This window comes from Spodoptera frugiperda, chromosome 13 (genome assembly GCF_023101765.2).
Source record: "Spodoptera frugiperda isolate SF20-4 chromosome 13, AGI-APGP_CSIRO_Sfru_2.0, whole genome shotgun sequence".
Taxonomy (NCBI): Eukaryota; Metazoa; Arthropoda; class Insecta; order Lepidoptera; family Noctuidae; genus Spodoptera; species Spodoptera frugiperda.
Window position 1 is genome coordinate 5,903,885 of NC_064224.1, and position 22,750 is coordinate 5,926,634.

General features: G+C 36.4%; 1 protein-coding gene across 6 annotated transcripts in view; it reads right to left on the minus strand.

The window, feature by feature from the left end:
* Window positions 1-5,170: 5,170 nt before the first annotated feature.
* The window catches only part of LOC118270327 (ileal sodium/bile acid cotransporter), a 40,549-nt gene continuing 22,969 nt past the window's right edge, over window positions 5,171-22,750 (minus strand). For 3 of the 6 annotated variants that reach the window (XM_035585872.2, XM_035585871.2, XM_050697835.1), the window contains exons 2-10: window positions 17,333-17,523; window positions 15,261-15,413; window positions 14,164-14,297; window positions 12,908-13,027; window positions 12,208-12,382; window positions 11,429-11,691; window positions 10,522-10,708; window positions 9,741-9,816; window positions 5,171-6,432 (exon numbers count right to left, since the gene is read on the minus strand). In XM_035585872.2, coding sequence (XP_035441765.2) covers window positions 6,222-6,432; window positions 9,741-9,816; window positions 10,522-10,708; window positions 11,429-11,691; window positions 12,208-12,382; window positions 12,908-13,027; window positions 14,164-14,297; window positions 15,261-15,413; window positions 17,333-17,495 — 1,482 coding nt within the window. In that variant the 5' untranslated portion in view covers window positions 17,496-17,523 and the 3' untranslated portion in view covers window positions 5,171-6,221. Of the gene's footprint in view, window positions 6,433-9,740; window positions 9,817-10,521; window positions 10,709-11,428; window positions 11,692-12,207; window positions 12,383-12,907; window positions 13,028-14,163; window positions 14,298-15,260; window positions 15,414-17,332; window positions 17,524-18,940; window positions 19,109-22,750 lie in introns of those variants that run through there. The other 3 variants (XM_035585870.2, XM_035585876.2, XM_035585874.2) reach the window with 3 other exon arrangements.

The following is a 22,750-nucleotide window of genomic DNA, read 5'->3' on the forward strand; positions in this document are numbered from 1 at the left end:
ATACAATTCAGAAAACATATGCATGGTATTGAGGGCGAGCTATGGCGTTAATTTTGTGGATTTCATAAATAATTATTTTAATGATTTTGTGTGGTCGATGGTACTTAACAACCTGAAGAATTTCATGAAGTATGATTGAAGATTTACAATTAACTATTACAATAAGGTAAGCGTGCAGTTTTAAAAATACTCGTCAATGGCAGGCGACTTGTTCCTCAAGTCACCCTTGTGTGGGGATTATACCAAGGAAAAGAAACAGAAGAAATCAGGTGTCTTTAGCTCAACAATGGACGGATACAGATTTTTTTGACGGAGAAAACCATCGACTGTCTCCTTGGTCAAGTGGTCGCAAGTGCGACTGCCATACAAGGGGTTCGATTCCCAGGTCGGGCAAAGTATTGCTGAGCCTCTTTCGGTTTTCCGAAAATTCTCAGTGGTAGCACGGAGCCTGGAATTGTGTCCAGTATATGGCAGTAGGCTCACCCCCTATTACATGGGACTTCTAACACAAATGGCTAAAAGTGGGTATACACCTCTGCCTACCCCATCGGGGATAAAAGGCGTGACGTTGCGTGCCTGTAGAAAACCATCTAACATCTTCTCTTGGCTCAGATGAGGAGAGAGTAGACTGTAGACTTGCTTTTGCTTTGAGTTGCTGCTGCTGCGTGCGTTCCTATTCCTGCTTTGAGCTGGAGCCCCGGCAAACCGCTAGGTCCGCAGCTTCATGCGCACGCAACTGATGTTATCATACGGAAATCTATCAAATGCCAATACCTTTGCGAACCCTTTGAGAATTAATGAAGGAAATGTTTAGTCAATCTATTATATATAAAAATTGAAAAAAATTATTAGTATGTAAATTAAATCAATATACATAATGTCCTAAAACTCAAGGATATAACTTGAACTTGGAGGCTTACACGTGAATAATTCTCATCGATTGACATTGATATTGTTAATTTTCGTACTCTTGAGTTGCAATACTAGCGCCCATTGCATACATGGGGCCCAGTAGGGCTGATGCCTTATCCGGTGCTGCGGACAACCTAGTGGGTTTACCGGGGCTCGGGCTCGACAAGCAGGAGTAGGAACGGGGTGGCTTTTAATCAGTAAGAGTCTGACACTGCCCCTCGCCTTGCCCTGGCGAGAAAAGTCATTGGATGATTTTCATCCCTGAAAAAAAAAGCGCTCGTTGCATCCGTATTGCGTAGATATTGAATGAACTAAATTATCAATAGCATCCTAGTTCAATAGCTAGGATATATGGTATTCCGTGCTCTGAATGCTATTTTAACAGTTTCGTAGCTGTTAGCTCGTGCCTACGATTGGGGTTGTATAGTTATGACAATGAATAGAGATTTTATTGAATAGATTTTTTTCACACTAGTATTTTCTCCTGTATCATGGGGTGCGTTTACAAACATACAAGTTCACAAACACGGATTTAAATTGAATTGACATTGAGATTGGTTACAAGAGTAAGCAACCAGGATAGGCTTCCATAAAATATAGGTGGTGACTGCTAGTGACAAATGTCCACATAAGTACTTTAAAAAATTTGTCGCACGTGAAGCCGCGGTCGCGACTATGTAAATTCGCCATTGTGATTGTGACCATAAAACTTTAATGTAGCTAATACTTTTTATACAGAATTCCTCAATATCCAGTTGTGGTTTCCCCAAGACATGTTTATGTGCGTCAAGATCACCACCTTCCTCCTTAGGGCTGCGCAGACGAGCCACTTTTGTCTGCTGAAGATTTCCAAGACAAGCTGAAGACCAATTCAGAACTGTGATTGTCTTCTTGATCGGTTTCTTAGGGTAGAATTTTTTTAAGGGACCTTTATTGATAATAAAGATATCCGTAGAAAATTCTTCGTCTGCCAAGTTATAAGTATAATAAGTTGTTAAGAACAAAAGATTTATATATAAGCAGTTTACTAATTACAAATTAGAAATTAGTTAATCAAAGTCAAAATTTCAGTTAATCCGCGTAGAGACAATTTTTAACGAAGTAAATACTGTCCGTCAGTCTATTCATCAATGAAGGTAGGTGATTGTTCTAATTTCCAAAGTATAGATACATATAAGGAAAAACGAGAAAGAAACTCCTTTCTCAGTCACTAGGGAAGTACTTACAGTACCTACTTTCGAACCGATACGACCATCAAACCTTAAAAAAAGAGCGTATTCCTTTTTAAAAGGCCAGCAACGCACCTGTGACTCTGCGGTGTCCACGTGCGGCGCGGATCGCTTACCATCAGATGATCCGTCTGCTCGTTTGCCCCCGATTCCATAAAATCATTGATTAATAAGGGAACGACGTTTATAAAAACAAAAAAGAACTTCATTCATAGTCCCTCGTCTGCACAGGCCTTTACACTTAGTCACAAGACGCAATAAAGCAATTGAAACAATGAGGACACGCGACTTAGTACCAGTCAGTCAGCTGCACACTACATACGGCTATATGCACTAGATCTAGGTAATGCAACAAGGAAAACCTGTAATTGCATAATGTTTATATACAAAAAAAAATTGGCTCAATCTTGTTTATAAGTAGTGCAATATCATGAATATTTATGAGTAGCAGTTAAGAATTCGATAAATGGGGTGGCCGACCACCACAGATGGGGCCCAATAGGACCAATGTCTGATCAGGGGGCCTACTCTAATTCAACGTAAAACGAGGTTTCGGATGGAACTTTGCAGATTGCATACAATTATATTTATTGCGAACTTCCGTGATGATAAATAAATTGGTTTTAAAATAAAATTTAAAATAAAACGTTATTTTAATTAATTTCATTAGTAAACCAATAAAACTTACGGCCGAAGATTAAACGAAACTTCGCATTTGATAATTGGAGTTGCCCTACAGGAGCTGCGGACTACCTAGCGGATTTACGGCTCCGGCTCGAAAAGCAGGAGTAAAAACGGGGTAACAACACAACCTGTGATAGTCACTTGCTGGGTTGAAACCTTCTATATGTTTGCACGATTTCCAATGAAATGATCTCCACGCTTAGCAGGTTGGAGATGCAAAGTAAATATCAACCTATAATTAATTTGAAATATTTCCAATCTAATAATCCTTATAAATTGTAGACCTATAAAATCAGTAGGTGGTACTGATTAAGGTATCGATTTTAGAACAAATTTTTAAAAATTAAATATTTAAGTATCCTTATCTCAGGGGAACCACATGACGTTGAGGAAGAAGCATCAATAAGTATAATAAATAATTTCGATAAAAATATTTTCGGTCGAGTGAATTTGAATAAAGTGACGTCAATGGGCAGAATCTCGGAATGACGCGCACGCAATGAAATGGGATTGTCGAAACCAGTATAAGTTTAGTATGTAGTCTTTGGGTTGTCGTAAATTAGTCCCAAAGTAAATGCACAAACAACAACAAAAACAGATTAGTTTTTTATTAATTTTAAGTTAAGTTTTTAGTTTGCTGCGGACTACCTAGCGGGTCGCCGTGGCTTCAGCTCGAAAAGCAGGATTAGGAACAGGGTGGTTTTTAGTCAGTTATAGTCTGACATTCTGACAAACACCGCCTTGTGCGAGGCGTGAGGGATCGCGCTACAGAAGAGGAGTGGACGGAGGATAGGGAGACCTTTGTGGGACGATCACAGTTGATATAAATAAATATCGTATTATCATTTAGAATTTAAATTGATTCTGACCATACAGATACATACATGTTGCGCCATCTATATCTTGCACTGTGTATCAGGTTGATCGCCCTCTGTGAGTGTTCTAAGCCAAACCGAATGCCAAATAAATATAGGTATCGAATAGGTATCAATAAAATTTTACGAAAAATACTTATGAATCGGATGTTTAAATACTTGGTTAATTTTAATTAAATATCTTTTGTCGCTCTTTCTCTTTATGAACCCAAGCTATCATGTCTTGTTCATTTTCTATTATGAGGAGCTTTAGGTAGATATAATTGTATAAAATGTATGTACCTGAATAATTACCTTGGCGTTTAAAAAAGTAGGTACTACATTTTCCTTATTAGACGACGCATACAATGCATCTATGCGTCTATGTAGGTACTTACCATAAAATCAGGGCAAGTCATTAAAAGCTGTTATCCTGTTAAAACAAGAAACAGCATCAGACTCCGAATAAATACGGAGCGACACTAGTGAAGCTTCACAGTTGACACATCTTCGTCTCGCTGCAATCGTCTCTCGACACCAAGTACTCCAGTACAATGGCTGCCCTCAAGACCACCCTCGTGCTGCTCCTCATTGCCTTCGCGATGTTCGTGACAATAGAGGCAGTGACCGTGACTAGAGTACCACAATGTGACCAGGTCTGCGGCCCAGTGGATACTGAGAGGAACGCCTGCTGCAAAGCTCATGGATATGTGGGTTACAGCCACTGCGTTGGTGGAGGAATGCGTTGTTACAAATAACAGAATTTCACTGGTAACTTCTATGGTGGGTGTCCATGGGCGGCGTTGATTGCTTACCATCAGATGATCTGTCTCTTTCGTGCACCTTATCCCGTAAAAACTGTTGTTTCAATATTATCAAGTCATAAGTATGTATGGTCTCTTCTGAACCACGTCATTGAGTTCCATTAAATTTAACATTCAGTCACTGCTACCCACGAAGTGGACATCGTCAGTCTACCTAGCTGGAGGACGCTCTGCACTACGTCTGCTGAAGCGGTCTACACTACAGAATACTTCTAAAACATCGGTTGTATTATTTTTAGCACGTATGTTGTATTATTTCTTAGATAAAATAATTACATAATTATGTCCATCTTAGTTGTTTGTTTGTTCTCTAAACGTTATTGGTAATGTAGATTATTTATCTACAATAATAAAAAAATCGAATAATATTAAATGGTATTAATCAAATATTTATCTATTAAATATTTGAGTATGGTAGATTAGTCTACTGCTCAGTACCCTTAGTACGAGTTCGCTTTACGTTGAATGAAAACATACTCGTACTGAGGTATACAATAGTGCGACCAAAAATGCCGTTTTAAGGTGACATCAAAAGGTCATCAACAGCCTATAAGTTAAAACCTCTTCTCACACGGAGAAGGTTTGAGCATTAATCTCCACGCTTGGTGAAAGGGTTTATAAGGTTCTAAACATAATCGCTATTATTTACCAAATAAAACAACGGAAATGTTCATGAAAAACGTTTGTATTAGATTCTTAACATAATGATCTCACAAGACAACAATACTGATCTCATACCAAACATTTTGAACCAACGTTAGCCTTACTTCACACTGTTTCACCTATAAACGAGTTGCAAAGTCACTGACATACGAACCGAGATCGTATTCAATACAAATAATTACAAAAAAAATCAAAATAAAACAAAATAAATGTTGAAAAATAAAAGCAAAATCTGAAAAAGGAAAGCAATATCTATTTCTACCACACAATGTTGCCAGACTACTGAGATTTTTACTTTATTTTCTACCAAAATGTGTATACAAAACTATTTGTGTATTATTTTTAATTATAAATTATTTCAGTGTAGCAATAAAATTCTGGCAACATGAAAACGTATGCGAAATAATCAAGCATTGTACCCCTAACCATTTAGGTGCCATTATTGTACAGAATTCATAGAAAATAATAATAATAAAATTTGTTCTAGTGACATACAATTCTATAGGTGAAATCCATTCAATTGCGTGACAAAAGTCTAGATGATCACATATTCCTAACTTACTTGAAAATGTATCGAAAAATATTACAATATAATCTTCGATTTTACTACGGCAAGTAGGAATATGCGCCATCTGTGTTAAGAAATGTGCGGCGCCAAAACATATGAAGGCCCGCACAGCAATAAATAATTAAATAAAATAACAAGTCCTCCAAAAAATGCATAATAATGCATGCGTTCAGAAAATTTTCACAAAGTGGATGTAATAGCACCCGTAAAAAATAAATTGACATTAAAGATACAGTTTAAAGGTTTCAGAAAAATATTCCGCTATCAAATACCACGTATATCAAGATTAGACATTTATGTTTAATTTTTTAACATGTAACACTGACAAGATATGTCATAAAAATTATTGTATCTGGTAATACTAGTTAATGTTTCAATTTTAGAACACAATGTTTTAACGCATTACTTTGAGACGTGTTCCCAATAATATGAATGTAATAATAAATAATATCACTCATTAAATAGTTTATAAATCTTGTTATACATGTTAGTTGACGGTAGCGGAGACGGTGTTGATGTTGCCGTCAGTTTTGACGTCAGTGACGTCATCCTTGGGGGTGTTGCCCTCTATATCCTCTAGACCTTTATTGGCCCGTCCGTATAGATCAGCGGTTGTGAGGATTGTGGGCTGTGGCGAGTCTCCTCGAGGTGTGAGGTCTTCTTCCAGCATTTTCTTGTGCTTTCCTCGGTTGACAAAGCTGTAATATGTTTATAATTAGTATTGTAGGATTTTTTTATAGACTATGCATCTATTCTGAAGTATAATCGGCTCTTGTGTCGAAGTTAAGGGATATTCATTCATTTGAAGGAAGATTTTTGCAAGTCAATATCATTTATTTAAGCTAAAATGCAGTTTGACAAATAACTACATAATTACTTTATAAAACATTTGTCTGTACCCTTAGTACGAGTTTGCTTTACGTTGAACGAAACAGAATGAGAACGCATTCGGCACTCTGATTGGCCGACACGAATAAACCAACCAATCAGACCGCCAAACGCGCTCTCGTTTTATTTTCGTTCAACGTAAAACAAACTCATACTAAGCCTTTTCACATGTAAGTTTATTGAAAAATAGATGTTTATATATCAGATATGTAGATAGATAATTAAATACTTTTATTATTCTACTCCATATTGGTATAACGGACTAGTAAGTAAGGATATTGAGCCTTTATAATTCAGAATAGTATTTATAACAAAATCATGCATTTTTTCATAGAACAGGTTAGAAGTGACAAGTGTTAGGCAAAAGGTTAGAAAAAACAAGAATAGAATTTTGATATTTGTAATAATAGTTGGAGACTTAAAATTAAAGTACTTTTTAAATATTTCTATGATCTTATTACATTTCCCTGCCCCATCTTCCCAATACCCGATTACCCAATAACCCTTAAATTCCTAACCCCCAAAAGGCCGGTTACACACTTGTAACGCCTCTGGTGTTTCGGTAATTAATGAAAATTAAAAATAGAACAGCTACAGTATTATTAATAATAATTTCTATAGAGTTTACTAATTGAATCTATATATTATGTCTATGTAATTTAAGACCCTTTAATTCTACAGAGTAGCCTTTTAGTATACAGAGAATTAAATATACCCAAAAACGACAGATACCTATATTTTAACTAATCTCCAACCATATACACAAATAACAATATCACGTGAAGTATTTACAAATTGTATTGAAGCAATACGCACTATATCCGTTAGATAATTAATACTATTATTTACTCAAAGTAATAAATTAATAAATAAATGCTGTTTATTATCTTAGAACATCTACAACTGGTACGACTATTAAAACAAATGAAAAGTGAATAATTATAATAATACTTTTATAATAACTATCCTGAGACATACTAAATTAACTAAAAATCACGGTTTACTCACATATTAATGGAGAAAAGCTCTACTAGTTTCGAGTCACAGAGGGACTCTTCATCATGAGCAACGTGTAGCGACGTGGCGACGTCACGCAGCCTACTCACTCTATGACTCGAAATTAGTAGAACTTTTCTCCATTAATGTACGTGAGTAAACCGTGAATTTTTAGTTAATTATAATAATCATGTTATTACTCCTCAAAATTCCTCCTCTCTAAATACCTCGTTGAAAATAATAGACGTGGTACTTAATAATAATAGTTTTTAATTCAATAATTCTTTGACCGAAACCGGTATTCCTAAATGAAAACCTTTTCTATGAGAATAAACAGCATTTAACTTATTTATTTTTTAAGTTAACCGCTTGCTCCACGAAGCGTGTCATGGCATGCAATTTCAATCAGTATCCACCGCAACCTTTACTAAAATTTCTTCGATTTTTTTTTATTTCCAACTTATTTTATATAGTCAAATATTTATAATGCTACTAGAATCTCTTATGCTTTAATAAACCCTTAAAACATTATCAAACCGCTAAACCACAATTGCAGTATTGAACCATTAACAAAAAAACGCCTTAAACCTCATCCAAAAAGCTTAATACATTCAGCCTAATGCTACCAAGCGAAGCATAGCACGCGTCCACAATGGAAACTCGGAACCCAACACCTCAACCCGGTACAAATACATGTAAACATACCTCCCATACTGTCACGACAAACCGTGAATGATGTTGATGTTACATTATAATATGAAAAACAAAAAAGAAAAGAATTTCATTTAATTTCGGTTTTTTATTCAATAATTGCCAATTGTTTTATTTTATTTCTAGAAAAAATGGAGTGTATATTATCTGTCTCCTTTTTAGTGTTGTCGTATTTGAAAATCGAATTTGAGTTATGAATTCAAAGAAGGATTTATTCTCTCTTCTATTCTCAAAATATAAAATGATGAACAAAATTAAAAAAACTTATTAAAATTAATACTGATTATGATTATTTTCAGCTGCCAACAAGATAGCACAGCAAACACAAATTCCCAAAAAAAAAACACAAAATGTTTGATCTCAAAATGGCCCCAATGATAACCTATTAACTCCCAGCATTTATATGGCAACAATAATGATTTCTTAAAAAAAAATATTTAAAAACTCTTATTCAAGCCGACGTCATACTTAGTATATTAAGCTAAAATGAACTTTGTTACATTTAAAATAGCTTCTATTTTAGTATGTCTGTCGAAAGTTATGATATAAAGATAGTATTTTGTTTTAAACTAAATTATTTGAATATACCAAGTTTAACATTCGGCATGGTAACAATAAAACTAATGGCTAAGATATAGCAATGTCATATAAATTGTAGCAACAATAAAATAAATTAATTGTTTTCCTCCATACTCAGAGTCATCACTCAAAAGCAGTCTAGGCATTTCAGAGATAAGTCGAAACAAACAAACAGGCAGACAAAAATTGTAAAAATGTGATTTGGGTATGTGTGTATGTATATTATTTATATGTTCATTCATATGTATGTTGTAAAGAGCGGTTATTTCAATATTACAAACAGATACTCCAATTTTAATTATTAGTCTAGACTAAATTCAAATTACTATATCCTTTTTTAGAGATAATAAATTATCTCTTGACCTCCAACTAACTGAGGTATTACGAAAGGTAAATGACCTCTTAAATAATGTCTCAATCGTATTAAATAACATTGCTATATCTTAGTTTAACTTCTATAAACAATAACAAATACTACAACATTGATAAAACTTTATAAACTAAACTATGAATAAAAAATCTGGACTTACTTAAACCTTAAAACATATTTTTATTAATAATAGGATGGCGTTTGGCCACCATCTATGTGAGAAAGAGACGAAACTACATTTTATATAGTTACATCTCTTTCGCACACAATTCGACAAGCTATGCTCATCATAAATCTACAAACGAATTTAAATCTTAAGTGTAAAATAAATTAGGTTCATAAACGTAACATTCTGAGAAGCTACGCTCACGCTAAACGAGTTTAACTCTTAACTAGTTAAAAATAAGGTTTATAATAAGTCCCATGATTGTGTAAGACAACACAAAAGCAATGGAAACTCACCAAGCTTTGACTTTCTGGTAGATGTAGATGCATGTCATGGGGATCGGGGTCATGATCGCACATGACACGGGCACCACTGAAAAATATATAGTAAAGTGTTAATAATAGTATTTATTTCTCACTATCCCCAATAATTACACTTTGCCCAACCTTGGAATCGATGAGACCGAAAGCGCGGATGTCGTATCGGTAACCTATTTCTATTGAGTGTGGGAGAGCCGTGCTTCGACACGAATAGGCAGGTTCGACGGGAATGATTACACGGCCTGACAAAAAACCGACGTGAAACAACTTGCGTTGTGTTACGTGGTGTGATTTAGGTCACCGGAGGTCCATTACCCCCCTCTCAAACTTCCTAATCCCCGATTCTCCAACAACCCTTAAATTCCTAACTCCCAAAAGGCCGACAACGCACTTGTAACGCCTCTGGTGTCTCGGATGTCCATGGGCGGCGGCGATTGCTTACCATGTCGGCTCGCTAACCGGTTTATTCCATAAAAAACAGTAGTGGATTTCTACAGCCTGTTGATGCTTCTTATAGCTTCTAAATTCCTGAGAGAGAACACCGGTGGGTCTTCCAGTCCATAATAGACCTTATGTCCGATATTTAGAGACTACTTTTGTCTGAACAAGTCTGAGTATTACTAATGAACTATCTTAAAGAAAAAATTAAGGAACCACTCAATAATAGACCTTATATCCGATGCATAGAGTCTACTTTTGTCTGAACAAGCCTGAGTATTAAAAAATGAACTATCAGAGAAAATATAAGTAAGTTTACCTGTAGTAAGATCCGCTTCAGGCTGTCCAAGAGCGTATCTGAGCAAGAAGATGGCGATGCCGGTGTTCTGGATGCCGGTCTCTATGGAGATGGCGAGCGCGTCCGGGTGCGGCTGGCGACACAGCCGGGCCGCCACGTAGCCCGCGCAGTAACCCAGCCATGGGATACCCATGCCCGCTACTATTATCTGTGAATTACATACATACATATCGTCACGCCTTTAATCCCCGAAGGGGTAGGCAGAGGTGCACATTATGGCACGTAATGCCACTGTGTACACTCACTTTTCACAATTTATGTTGTAAGTCCCATGTAATAGGTGGTGAGCCTATTGCCATATACCGGACACATTTCCAGACTCCGTGCTACTACTGAGAAATTTTTGAAAATCCGAAAAAGCCCCAGTAATTCTTTTGTCGACCCGGGAATTGAACCCGAGACCTCTTGCCCGGCAATCGCACTTACAACTACTCGACCAACGAGGTATCTGTGAATTATTATTTATTTATTTATTTATTCCATTTCCATACAGATTACATTTTAATATACTAAGCCCCACAAAACCGTTGTAATGGTTTGACTGTGGGGTCGCTGAGTCTCTATGTTAATATGTTAAACATTTCTACAAATTAAAAGTGTCCAAGTAATATAATTTTAATTTACGTTTAAATCTATTTAATTTTGTTAATAGTTATAGGTAAAAAAATCTGTTTTATAATCATCCAATAAAAAAACACGTTAAACCCACAAAGTAATAACCGATAAATAACTCTATGCTGACGTTTTAAATAGTTCGAAATCTATCGTCATGTTATTGGCTGACAGTCCAACTTTCTGTTCCTAATCCTAATCTGTTTCTTTTAGCTGTAAATCCTCCATGTAACTTAAATAAATACGTCCAACTCACCTGCCAAGTGAACAACTCGAAGATATACAAGTTGGTGACGATGGCGAATACGATGATGAACAGCAGTAGGGTTGTCGAAAACCCTTTGAGGATGCGCACCATGAAGGCGGCGATCTTAGGCGTCCAGCGCTGCATGCCCAGCCCTATACCCAGTGGGACCAGTAAACCTACCACGAAGGTCGCTATACGCGTGTACGGAACCACTATTTGAGCGTTACGGAACACCACTTGACCGAGCGAGAACAACCACATTGGCATAAAACCTGAAAAAAATAAAAAGGAGTTTAGAAAACATAATATGTGCGCGTAATATACACATTACACGCAGATCCGGAACAACAATATGTGGATCAGTGGATCACACAAAGAATTTTGCCGTGTCGGATATCGAAACCACGTCACGTTGTACAGCAGTTAGTTGCCATACAGTAAAAATAAAATGCATATTTTTCTCTATCCTTTGACGATTTTCAACATAAACTTTAATATAGTTAAGTGCAACTGCCGGACAAGGGGTATCGGGTTCGATTCCCGGGTCGGGCAAAGTATTGCTGGTTTTTTTTCGGTTTTTCGAAAATTTCTCAGTAGTAACACGGAGTCTGGAATTGTGCCCAGTATATGGCAATAGGCTCACTCCACAAATGGTGAATAGTAGGTGTACATTGTATAGCAGCATTACGTGCCGTAATGTGCACCTCTGTCTAGGCCTTCGGGGATAAAGAGGTGTAACATTATTATTATTATGCAAACCATAAGTAAAAAAATACCACAAAACTTACCGAAACAAGCGAGTGTAGATATCGAGGTCATGGCTAACGACAGATTAAGGTTTCCACCAAGAATGAAGGTCCATATGTTGGACGCACCACCGCCGGGCGCCACTCCTGTGAAGAACATACCCAGCCGCATGGCCGGGTCGTTGGGGAAAATCAGGAACCCTAGACCGAATGACATCTGGAATAAGAATAAAAAAGGGAGCTTTAGAATAGTAATTAATTAAGTAATTTCACTTACACAACATATCCATGTCCAGAACAACAATTTGTGGTACACACAAAGAGTTGTTTCGTTGAACCAAATCCCTTGAACCGCAGCCAGAGGGCTTAGTACGAGTTTGTTCTACTTTTAACAAAATCGAAATGAGATCACATTCGGCGCTCTGATTGGTTGGTTCATTCTGCCGGCCAATCAGATCGCGCCGAACTTGGACTAGTTTTGATGTCGTTACATAAACTCATACTAACTATAGGTACCTACTAAGCCCTCAGTTAGAAACCAACTGTGCAGTCAAGACAGTTTTAAAAATATTTTGGATATAAAACATTTACAATAATAATATCACATTTGTATGGGTATTTTATATCGGTGTTTTGTCTACAACAGTTTAATTCTGTATCCATTTCAATGTACATTTAACTAGCTGTCTTTTTAATAGATAAAGCGATTTTATTATATTTATAGTGACTAATATGTACTTACAAGTGGCATAAAAAGAAACTGCCCACACATTCCTATGACGGGCCCTATAGGCCTCTTGAGCACTTCTTTCACCGTGGGCCAGTGCATCGCGCAACCGAAGTTTATGAAGATTAATGATACCTGAAACATGACATAGAATAATTTATCTTATGTAGGAATATTTAAGGTATATTTTCAAAAGCTAAGGTTAGTAGAATTTACTAATCTGTAATATAAAAATGAATCACTAAATGTGTTGCTAAGCTCAAATCTCGAAAACAGCTGAACCGATTTCGGTAATTCTTTTTTTGAAGCAGCCAAATTACCAAGGCGAAACCAATTTCGCGGGGTGCATTAATCTATGATATAAATATGGCTTATGTTTTATCAATTCTCGGGCGATTGATCGAGTTGTACCGAGCAAAATATTCTCATACATAAGTATGAACTCGATTAAGGAAAGATCATATAAAACATTTGCTCATTTAGACCACGTTCCATAGTGCTATAAAAAAGCTTAAGTGATGCGAATTTGGACCTTATTTTACAGACGTTAAGAAATATTTTTTAAATAGGTATAAAATAACCAAAGCAGGATAATAATACTTAATCATATTATTATACAAGAATGCGACATGCGTCATAAGGTAAATGTATCAAAAATTATAAGTAAGCTATCGAAATACGTGATTGATTAAAATTTAGTTGAGTACAATTCAGTCATATTTATAATCCTTGTTAATTTGCTATAAGCCGACTTTTATCGTCAGAATGCTACTAATTTTAGTTCATTTATTGATTCGAGTATTAAACGGCAAAAATCAACTTTATATAGTGACTTATATTCAGCTTGTAGTATTTGACTTTACAGGGGCAAAAGAAAAAGGTCATCTGTCAACAACATATCACACACATATCACAGTTCAAGAGATACAGCTTGGTGACGGACGGACAGCGGAGTCTAATGGTGCTCCCACACAGCAGTTATATAACGTTATACAACATTGTGTAACATTTATAACAGCATGTAACATACTCTACAACCACTGTTATAATTTGTTTTAAACACAAATGTTATTGTTACACATTGTTGTATAACGTTATATAACCGCTGTGTGGGAGTACCCTTAGAAAACATGAGTTTGCTTTACATTTAAATTAGCCTCGAAACGAGAGCGCGTTCGGTAAGTATTCTTCGTACTTGGAAAATAAATGCTTTAAGCTTCAGGATTTTCTCGCACTTAATGATTAACACGTGATATTTAAGATATACTTACAAAAGTAGCTACAGACGTGACGAATATAGTGTCTATGACCCTCTCTGGTCGGATCACGATCACCGGCATAGTGTTGTTTTTAACTTCAAGCGGTTGATTATTGCGTCGGCCGCTTAACATCACATTTGTTCTACCTGAGGAAGGAAATAAACAAAATATTAATATTTTATTAGGTGTACAATATTTTTTTCTCTCTTTTAATGGAGTCGGGAGTAGACGGAATCACTTGATGGTAAGCAATCAGCGCCGCCCACGCGCAGAAGTTAAGTTTTCAGAGATTATAGCATTAAGTAACTGCTGAAAGAAAACGGTTGAAAGCAAATCCTCCGTAAGCATCGGTAACTTGTAACCGTGGCGGTTAAAGTGGTTGACATTACATACTATTAACTACATTCGAAGATTGTAAGTACCCCATAGTAGATCTACTCGGAAAACTTCGAACATACTTAGTTCTTATTAGGCCGATTCGTGCTTAAACCAATTTAACCAATATCTTATCATATCGGTCATTATTTTTTATTATACATTAGTATTGAGAGTCTCTGTGATTTATTATTTATTGTTATAATCATGTACAACAACTAACAAGTATAAGTAAGTATAGATAACAAAACTATTCAGATAACTATGTTATCTTTTACGTAGACACTATAAAAGTTGTTAAATAAAATTAACCACAACAAATTGTATGAAATTAAGAATGATAAAGCATTTTCTTAGAACAAGCTACAATATTTCTTTTTGCAATTTTGTATGGGAGAGCCATGTTTCGGCACGAATGGGCAGGCTCGACCGGAGTGATACTATGACCTTACAAGCGTCTAACAAGCGTACCTCATCGCCAAATCTCCCAACCCTCTAATCCCCAAAAGACCAGCAAAGCACTTATAACTTCCTCTGGTGTTGGTTGCTAGGCGGTGTTGATTGCTTACCATTACCATCAGGAGCTGAAGATCGAACTCAGTGGCGTGCCATTGGAGAGGCCTATATGTCCAGCAGTGGACGAGAACAGGCTGATGATGATGAGGATGACCACCAGGTGATCCGTCTGCTCGTTCAGCTATACAGCAAAGAAGGTAAAACATATTGTCCCTTACCTAAAAATTTCGCCGAAACTCTCATATTGCCTTCAAATCTACTGTTAACGACATCGGTTTCCGTCAACTGATATGTAGAATTCCATTCCGCTTCAGCTAAATGTGGGTCCGACGTTGACAACGTGAATTGATCTCCTGCCTGCATACCGGTACCTGAAACATTGAACAAATATTAAGTATGTCACTACTAAGATGCCTTTTTCTTCTGCGAAGCAGTCATGCTAGCTATGGAGGAGGCCGGGCGCGTGAGAGAAGGAACCTCCTCACGCCCCAGCCGTCGTGAGAGACACTCCGGGCGTCGGGGATCACGCCACGGTCTCCGGCATAGACTACACAATATATGATCTCCGGCTAGCGTAAGTGCGGGTCTGCGGACGACGAGAAAGGGTAGCTAGCCGGCGAGAGAAGTCAATGGATGATTTTCCCCGTTATCTATATATATAAAACTCTTCCGTTACTGAGTGACTGACTGACAGACAACGCACAGTCGAAACTACTGGTCGTAGACAGCTGAAATTTGGAATGTAGGTTCCTTGGGATATGTAGGGGAGCACTAAGAAAGGATTTTTGGAAATTCAACCCCAAGGGGGGAAAAGGGGTAAAAACGTTTCTATGAAAAATCTTATTCCTTGGGTTTATAAACTTGAAACTTGGCATGAACACGTAAAGTAAGTAAATATGTGTGACATTATAAGTTTTTTCAAACTACCCTCCAATCGTGATTTAGGGGGTGCGATTGGGGGACTGATTTATTAACGCACAGCCGAAACCGCTCGCAAGTATAGGAGTCTGAGATTTTGAACAGAGGTTCCTTTAGTAACATAAGTGAGCACTAAGAAGGGATTTTTGAAATGTCAACCCCCAAGGGGGGAAACGGGATAAACTGAGCCGGGGCTGCGGGAAAGTTCTAACGAGATACCGTGGCCCCGGAACGTAAAGGGCAACTGAAGGAACGAGGTGGGTTTTAGTCAGTAAAAGTCTGACACTCCCTTCCGTTCCACCCAGCTTCGGGAGAGGTCATTTGATGATTTCCCATCCTTAAAAAAAAGACTTTGTATGACAACTTTCAGTCGTCTCTTTAACATACATAATAACATACATAATTATGTACATACATGCATAACATTAATAACATCACGCCTTTAAATCCCTATTTTGTGCATAACACTACCCATTCAAAGAAGCTAAAAGGAAACAAGTGAAGAGACGAAATTTGTCCGCATCCATTTTCACCTAAATTCTTAACGTTAATGAGATTTATTTTTTATTATCAGGTCAACCTAATAGCCTCACATGTACGTATAACTTCGTAAGAGATTTTCTTTCAACTCCTAACCGTTGAGGAGTTGATACACTTCCATCATCAGCTCATTCACATGGGATGATGACTATCAGCCTGTGGAAGAAAAAGCCCTGTCGAGATCATTAAAAAACGCTAGCTATATAACCGAATTACACGTGGGCGAAGCCGCGGGCGGAAAGCTAGTTTTCTATAACTGGGTATAAATACAAGAGAGGCTGAAAATTTTTGAGCTTAACTTTAACAGCGCTTCTAGTGAAACTGTAATTTCCAATCAGTACAAGAAATCTCTATAGAGTATCGGCAAACACTATTGCTTTAAACTCATGGTAAAGGTAAATTAAATTTATTAGCTAACGGGACTTTTATCAATGCGCAGCGTACGCAGTGCCGTCAATTTCAATGAATTTATTATTACAGTATAATCACTAATCAGTATATTATAGTAGTTAATAAAAAAGTTGACTGCCTCATTGGTCGAGTGGTCGCAAGTGCGACTGCCGGACAAGAGGTCTCGGGTTCGATTCCCGGGTCGGGCAAAGTATTACTGGGCAATTTTCGAAAAAAATCTCAGTAGTAGCACGGAGTCTGGACATGTGCCCGGTATATGGCAATAGGCTCACCACCTATTACATGGGACTTACAACATAAATTGTGAAAAGTGGGTATACATTGTACAGTGGCATTACGTGCCATGATGTGCACCTCTGCCTACCCCTTCGGGGATTAAAGGCGTGATGATGTGTGTGTGTTTTAAAAAAAGTATACGAACCGCTAACAGAAACATTGACATAAGTGTACTCGTTCATGTTGATGGTGACCTCATCAGGGATGAAGGTCGCGGTCAGGTCGGGCACCGCCTGGCAAATCACCCACAGCGGACATAGCGCCAGCAGGTATATGATGATCAGGTGCAACGGCCAAATCGGACACATTTTGCCCGATTTTTATTCTTATTTCTATCTGGAAAGAGTTGAAAATATGTTTGAATTAATATATAATCGTTAATCATACATCATCACCCAAATCGGACACATTTTGCCCGATTTTTATTCTTATTTCTATCTGGAAAGAGTTGAAAATATGTTTGAATTATCTATTATCAAGATCTCTTCATTCTATTATGTAATTGAACGTAATGTATTGTTATCTTTAAGTACCTATGTCCTATACACTAGTAAAGTGGTCTCAATCTGAAACAATAGCTCAGTACAATTCAGGTTAAGTATTTGTAAATATTTTGTAGTCAAACCTTATACTGTTATACTTTGCAGGTTATTATAAGGCTTAATTAGTCCTTAATAACCTCTCATATAAAATGGATATCTTTTATTAAACTAGCAATCCCGGCGAACTCCGTTTCGCCACCAATGATTTTCCCTGATTTCCAGCTTTTTCTGAATTTTCTTTGCTATAAACCTCACGGAGCCCGAGACCTTTCCAACGAATGCGAAACTGTGGAAATCGATTCGTGCATTCTGGAGTAATAGCGTCAGGAAGGAAATCTCGACTTATTTTTACCCGACTGCGCCAGAAGGAGGGTTATTTTATTTATATTATAGATTAGTTACTATGAGTTGCATATTGCACATAATTTAATGGATATAGACTCGAACATCCGTGTGTAATGGGATTAATGACATTATCACTTTATCACGCTTTAAATTAATCATTATATCTATCAAAATCTGTTTCTAAGTAGACTTTCCAAAGTGCGATTGCAAATTGCAACTAATGTGTAATAATGATAAATTGATAAGCATATATTAATCTTACATTTCTTCTACTTATATTATATATATTATATAAAGCTGAAGAGTTTGTTTGTTTGCTTGACCGCGTGAATCTCTAAAACTACTGGTCCGAATTGAATAATTCTTTTTGTATTGGATAGACCATTTATTGAGGAAAGTTACAGGCAACAAAACATCACGCTACGCTCTATAGAAGCCGAGTAGACCGGGTGACGCCGCGCGGATATAGCTAGTATTGTTATAATGATGATATCTAATTGTCTAGAGTTGTAAACTATAACAATATAATTTATTTACTTATTATAATATGTCGCAAGAGGTGTGTCAATAAGTCGTAAGCAGAGGACCTACGTATGTACTAGTTACAAGTTTCTGAAAGATTGTTAATGAACATATATCCATAAACTGTTTTAATATTTGCTTGAAGATTTTTTTAAATAATATATTGAGAATGTTTCAAAAATGTTTATATTATTTAACAAAAATAATTGCCATTTCATCTCCTATACGCTAGCGTCTAGACCATCTCAATAACCGCATAGTAAAACCAACCCTGACCTCATTGAAACAAAGTCGAAAAATATTTTGAAACGTTCATACAAGGCGAAGCCCCAAAGCTCACTCACCACACAAGGCCAATCGACTTCAAACCGAACTACTCTTAAAATAAGATTTAAAATTAATTAATTAAACATTCTACACTAGCACCTTCTCCCATGACATGGACACAACTAACTAAAGCAGTTTCTCAAAGTAATTACAAATTATTATATTCCTTATCACCAAATCCTAAGACCGATTATTGAATGATTTTTCAATAACTTGATAAGCATAGTAACGAGTATGGCAAGTCTATCTCGTGAAGTTGGTCACGTAGAGATAAAACTGATAACAGTGTATTTAGCATAAGAACTAATTATTTGTTTTATAGGTATTAAAAAACGTGTTTTGGATTAGATTAGGGATAAACACGTGATTTTTTATTTATTAATTAATAGATTTTTAAATTTTATCGTGTGACGTAATGGGGGGATAAAATCCACAGTTCGCTAGACAAAAGTAATCAAAGTAATCAGTCATATTGACTAGAACGATACTAAATTTTATGATGTAGTGTATGTAAGTATATATACCGATACTATATACCTAACATAATATATATAATGATAACAAACACGAAAGATCAGCTGAAAGAAAACCATAAATACGAGCTAAGTTGTGAAACTATGTGACCGTTTCCACTGATACTAAGCTATGTGCGAGGAAGATGCGCAGCTCGAGTATGCAATGTATCGGTAGTAGTTTCCACAAATGCTAAGCTGTTTGTACCAATGAATAAGATTGGTGGAAGCCAAACGCATCCACAGCACCGTAGCATAGCACATCTCTGGTAGAAAAGCACTCTTAAGTCCTTTAATTCTTCTTTACGAAAATAGAAATCCTTAAAGGACCTTCAACAAAAATGGCTGCTTTTAAGTAAGTCAGAAAAGTGCTACGTGATACAATTTTAATTCGTGCTATTACGATTCTCGTCATTGCAGGTCGCAGGTCGTGACGCGTATCGAAATATGGCTGAAATTGTCCTTGAATTGTATACGTGGTTGCTATAACGGGCAGAGGTCTGCCATGGAATATAATGGTATTGTTGCCATAGATTTAATATGCTATTAAGATCCTTTAAGGTACGCGTCCACGAATCGGACCGCATCAACAGCAATGCCTACATGCGATGTGTACTGATGACGTCATACGGATAGCGTGCGATGCGTACGATGCGGTCCTGTGGACGCTTACCTTTATACGTCAACTTGATGGTTTATACTTAGTGCTGTGTACTGTCTGTTTTTTTTTTGCTTGATTGATTGAGTGAGGTACCGTCTGATGGTATGATAAAGAATGATAATTATAATTATGTTGGTCAAGGTCAAGATAGTATACAAGGCGGATATGAATGGGGCCGTCAGTACAGGGCGTCCTAGACGGACATAATAACGACTAGATTGGCGATATATTAAAGAAGGGCTAAATTAAAAGTGCCCTTAACCGACGAGCATGCATGAAAAGACTGATGACTATTGATGAAGCGAAAGAGGTATGTAAAATTCGTAACAATGGGGGACAGGCGTGAGGTTATGTATGTATGTAGGTCAAGATACGGCGAAAATATTTTGCTTGAACTTTTAAAATGAAATTGGACTCTTAAAATGAACTCTTTTCTCTTTTTACGCGTCATAGAACCTTAAACCACCTTATTCATAAAACTCCTCACAAAAATGACTGTTGCCACAAAACTTCCTCAACATACTAGGTACAACATTTTTCTCACGGCATGCGGCAGACGAATAGACGCGGCGTGGTATTGTCCATCGCTGCGTTCGCGCATAATCTTAGAACCACATTGACATTGAAACTATCTAAAAATAACTAGACGCATTGTGTAATGCAAATACGAGATTAAAAAGTAAATATAATATATAGGTAGTAGTCATTCTGAATCTATTTTTTTATTTCAGTAAGAAAAAAGTAGATTTATGTTTATTTATTTAATATATTGCCCCACTCTAGGTTTTAGCTGTGGTTTCGGGCTCTCCTGTAGTGTGGACGCGAATTTGACAACATACTCAATTACATATATCATGATTAATACAGTTTCGGTTCATTCCGTGGCTTTAAATGACAGTAGAAAACACATAATATGTAAGTAACAAAATATAAGAAACATCGCATCAACATCTAGCGTGTAGTTTTTAAGAACTGAGTACACATAGGGACAGACAGCTGAAAGCGACTACGTTTAATACTATGTACTGATAAACATAATACAAACTTAAGCATTTAATACAGCACGAATATTACTAAAGGTCGAACATCAAACATAATTACTACAATGTCATGATTACAATGTCACAAAGAACAAGGTCATTTTTGACTTATCAAAAATAGTGGGGCCAATTGCAGTCAGATTATTGTTGCCATAATTATATGACGTAACTGATATCTGCTATCTTTGTCTTGAGTAATAATTGTAGTTTATTCAGAAGATTGTATTCGAATTGAAGTGTTTTATAGTAGTTCTCCTATTCCTAGAGTGAAGTTATTTATTGTTAGGACAAGGTTCTTATCTAAGAGAAAATTAATACTTAAATATGCGCAGAAAAATATCCAAGGCGACACAAAGTTCACAGGGTGCGCTGTGTTACCATATAAGTAAGATAAAAAACCAAATAGCAGAAAGCTCTTGACAATAAAAAATCCTTGAATTTCTTACATATGAGACTTCAGTCAAGCACTTAAATTACCAAGTAATTTAATACACAATATCATTCGAGATGTAATGAGATAACATTTCATATTTATAATAATATATTTCCTTAAGTTTGTGTGTAAATAAACCAGTCAGTCATCGTGATAAGCGAGTCTCGTGATGCGTGATATATTTGCGACTAATTAAGTATATTATAAGAAGGAATGACTCTACAACATATTTTCCTGCAAAGATTAATAAATAACATGAATAAAACTTCAATACAAGCTGTATCGGTAGATGGCAGGTATAATTGGTTTTATAAAAGTATATTTCACTAATTATTATCTGCTACCTTCTGTCATGGGGATCAGTCGTCCGCTATATAGGCGGAAGTAGGCAATGGAGAAAATCCGCGGTGGTTTTTAAGAGTCCGGTACCAAATCCAGAAGGTTTTCCATCGTGAATCGTGAAGAAAAAAAACATCTGCCTGCGGTTTCGCGCACGTTACCGTAGGATAAAAAGTGTGCAGTTTTTACGTGAAGGAGTAAGAAACAAACAAATATCCTTTAAACTTTCGTAGTTATTTATAGGCAATTTTAGTAAGATAGGGTACTAAATAGTTATAGATAATAACCATTTAGTAAACAGCATGTCGATTTTAAATTTTTGAGTAAATGGCAAAAATTAAAGTGCTTTCGGATGAAACCAAAGGGGCTATCAATGCACACGCTGCATAGGTACTCATAGTGCACTCCTGTCTTCTCTTTCGATAAAAATACTGCAATTATTTATTGCAAGTAATTATAATTAAAGTACTTAATCAAAAACAATTACCGTCGATATTGATTAAATACTGAACATAGAACGAATTGATGCGTTCTTCAATTACAGCAGAGTATCGACCAATAGCGAGCCACCACGGTACAAGCCATTAAGAACGTAGTTTCATATCCACCCTTTAAAAATTAAAGTGGCCTTTACACGCAAATAATTGCAAAGGAAATAGTTAATGAACATAGTAACAGAAACAATAATTCAATAGTTACTCAGGATATTTTAACAGTCATTACTGTTGTTGTATACAAAGTTAGTTTGTAAAGTAATTCGAACTGTGTTCTAAGCTAATAGTTTTTGACAATGCTTTATAATAACTGTGTTATTGAGGTGTTAGTTTTATTGATTATCAATT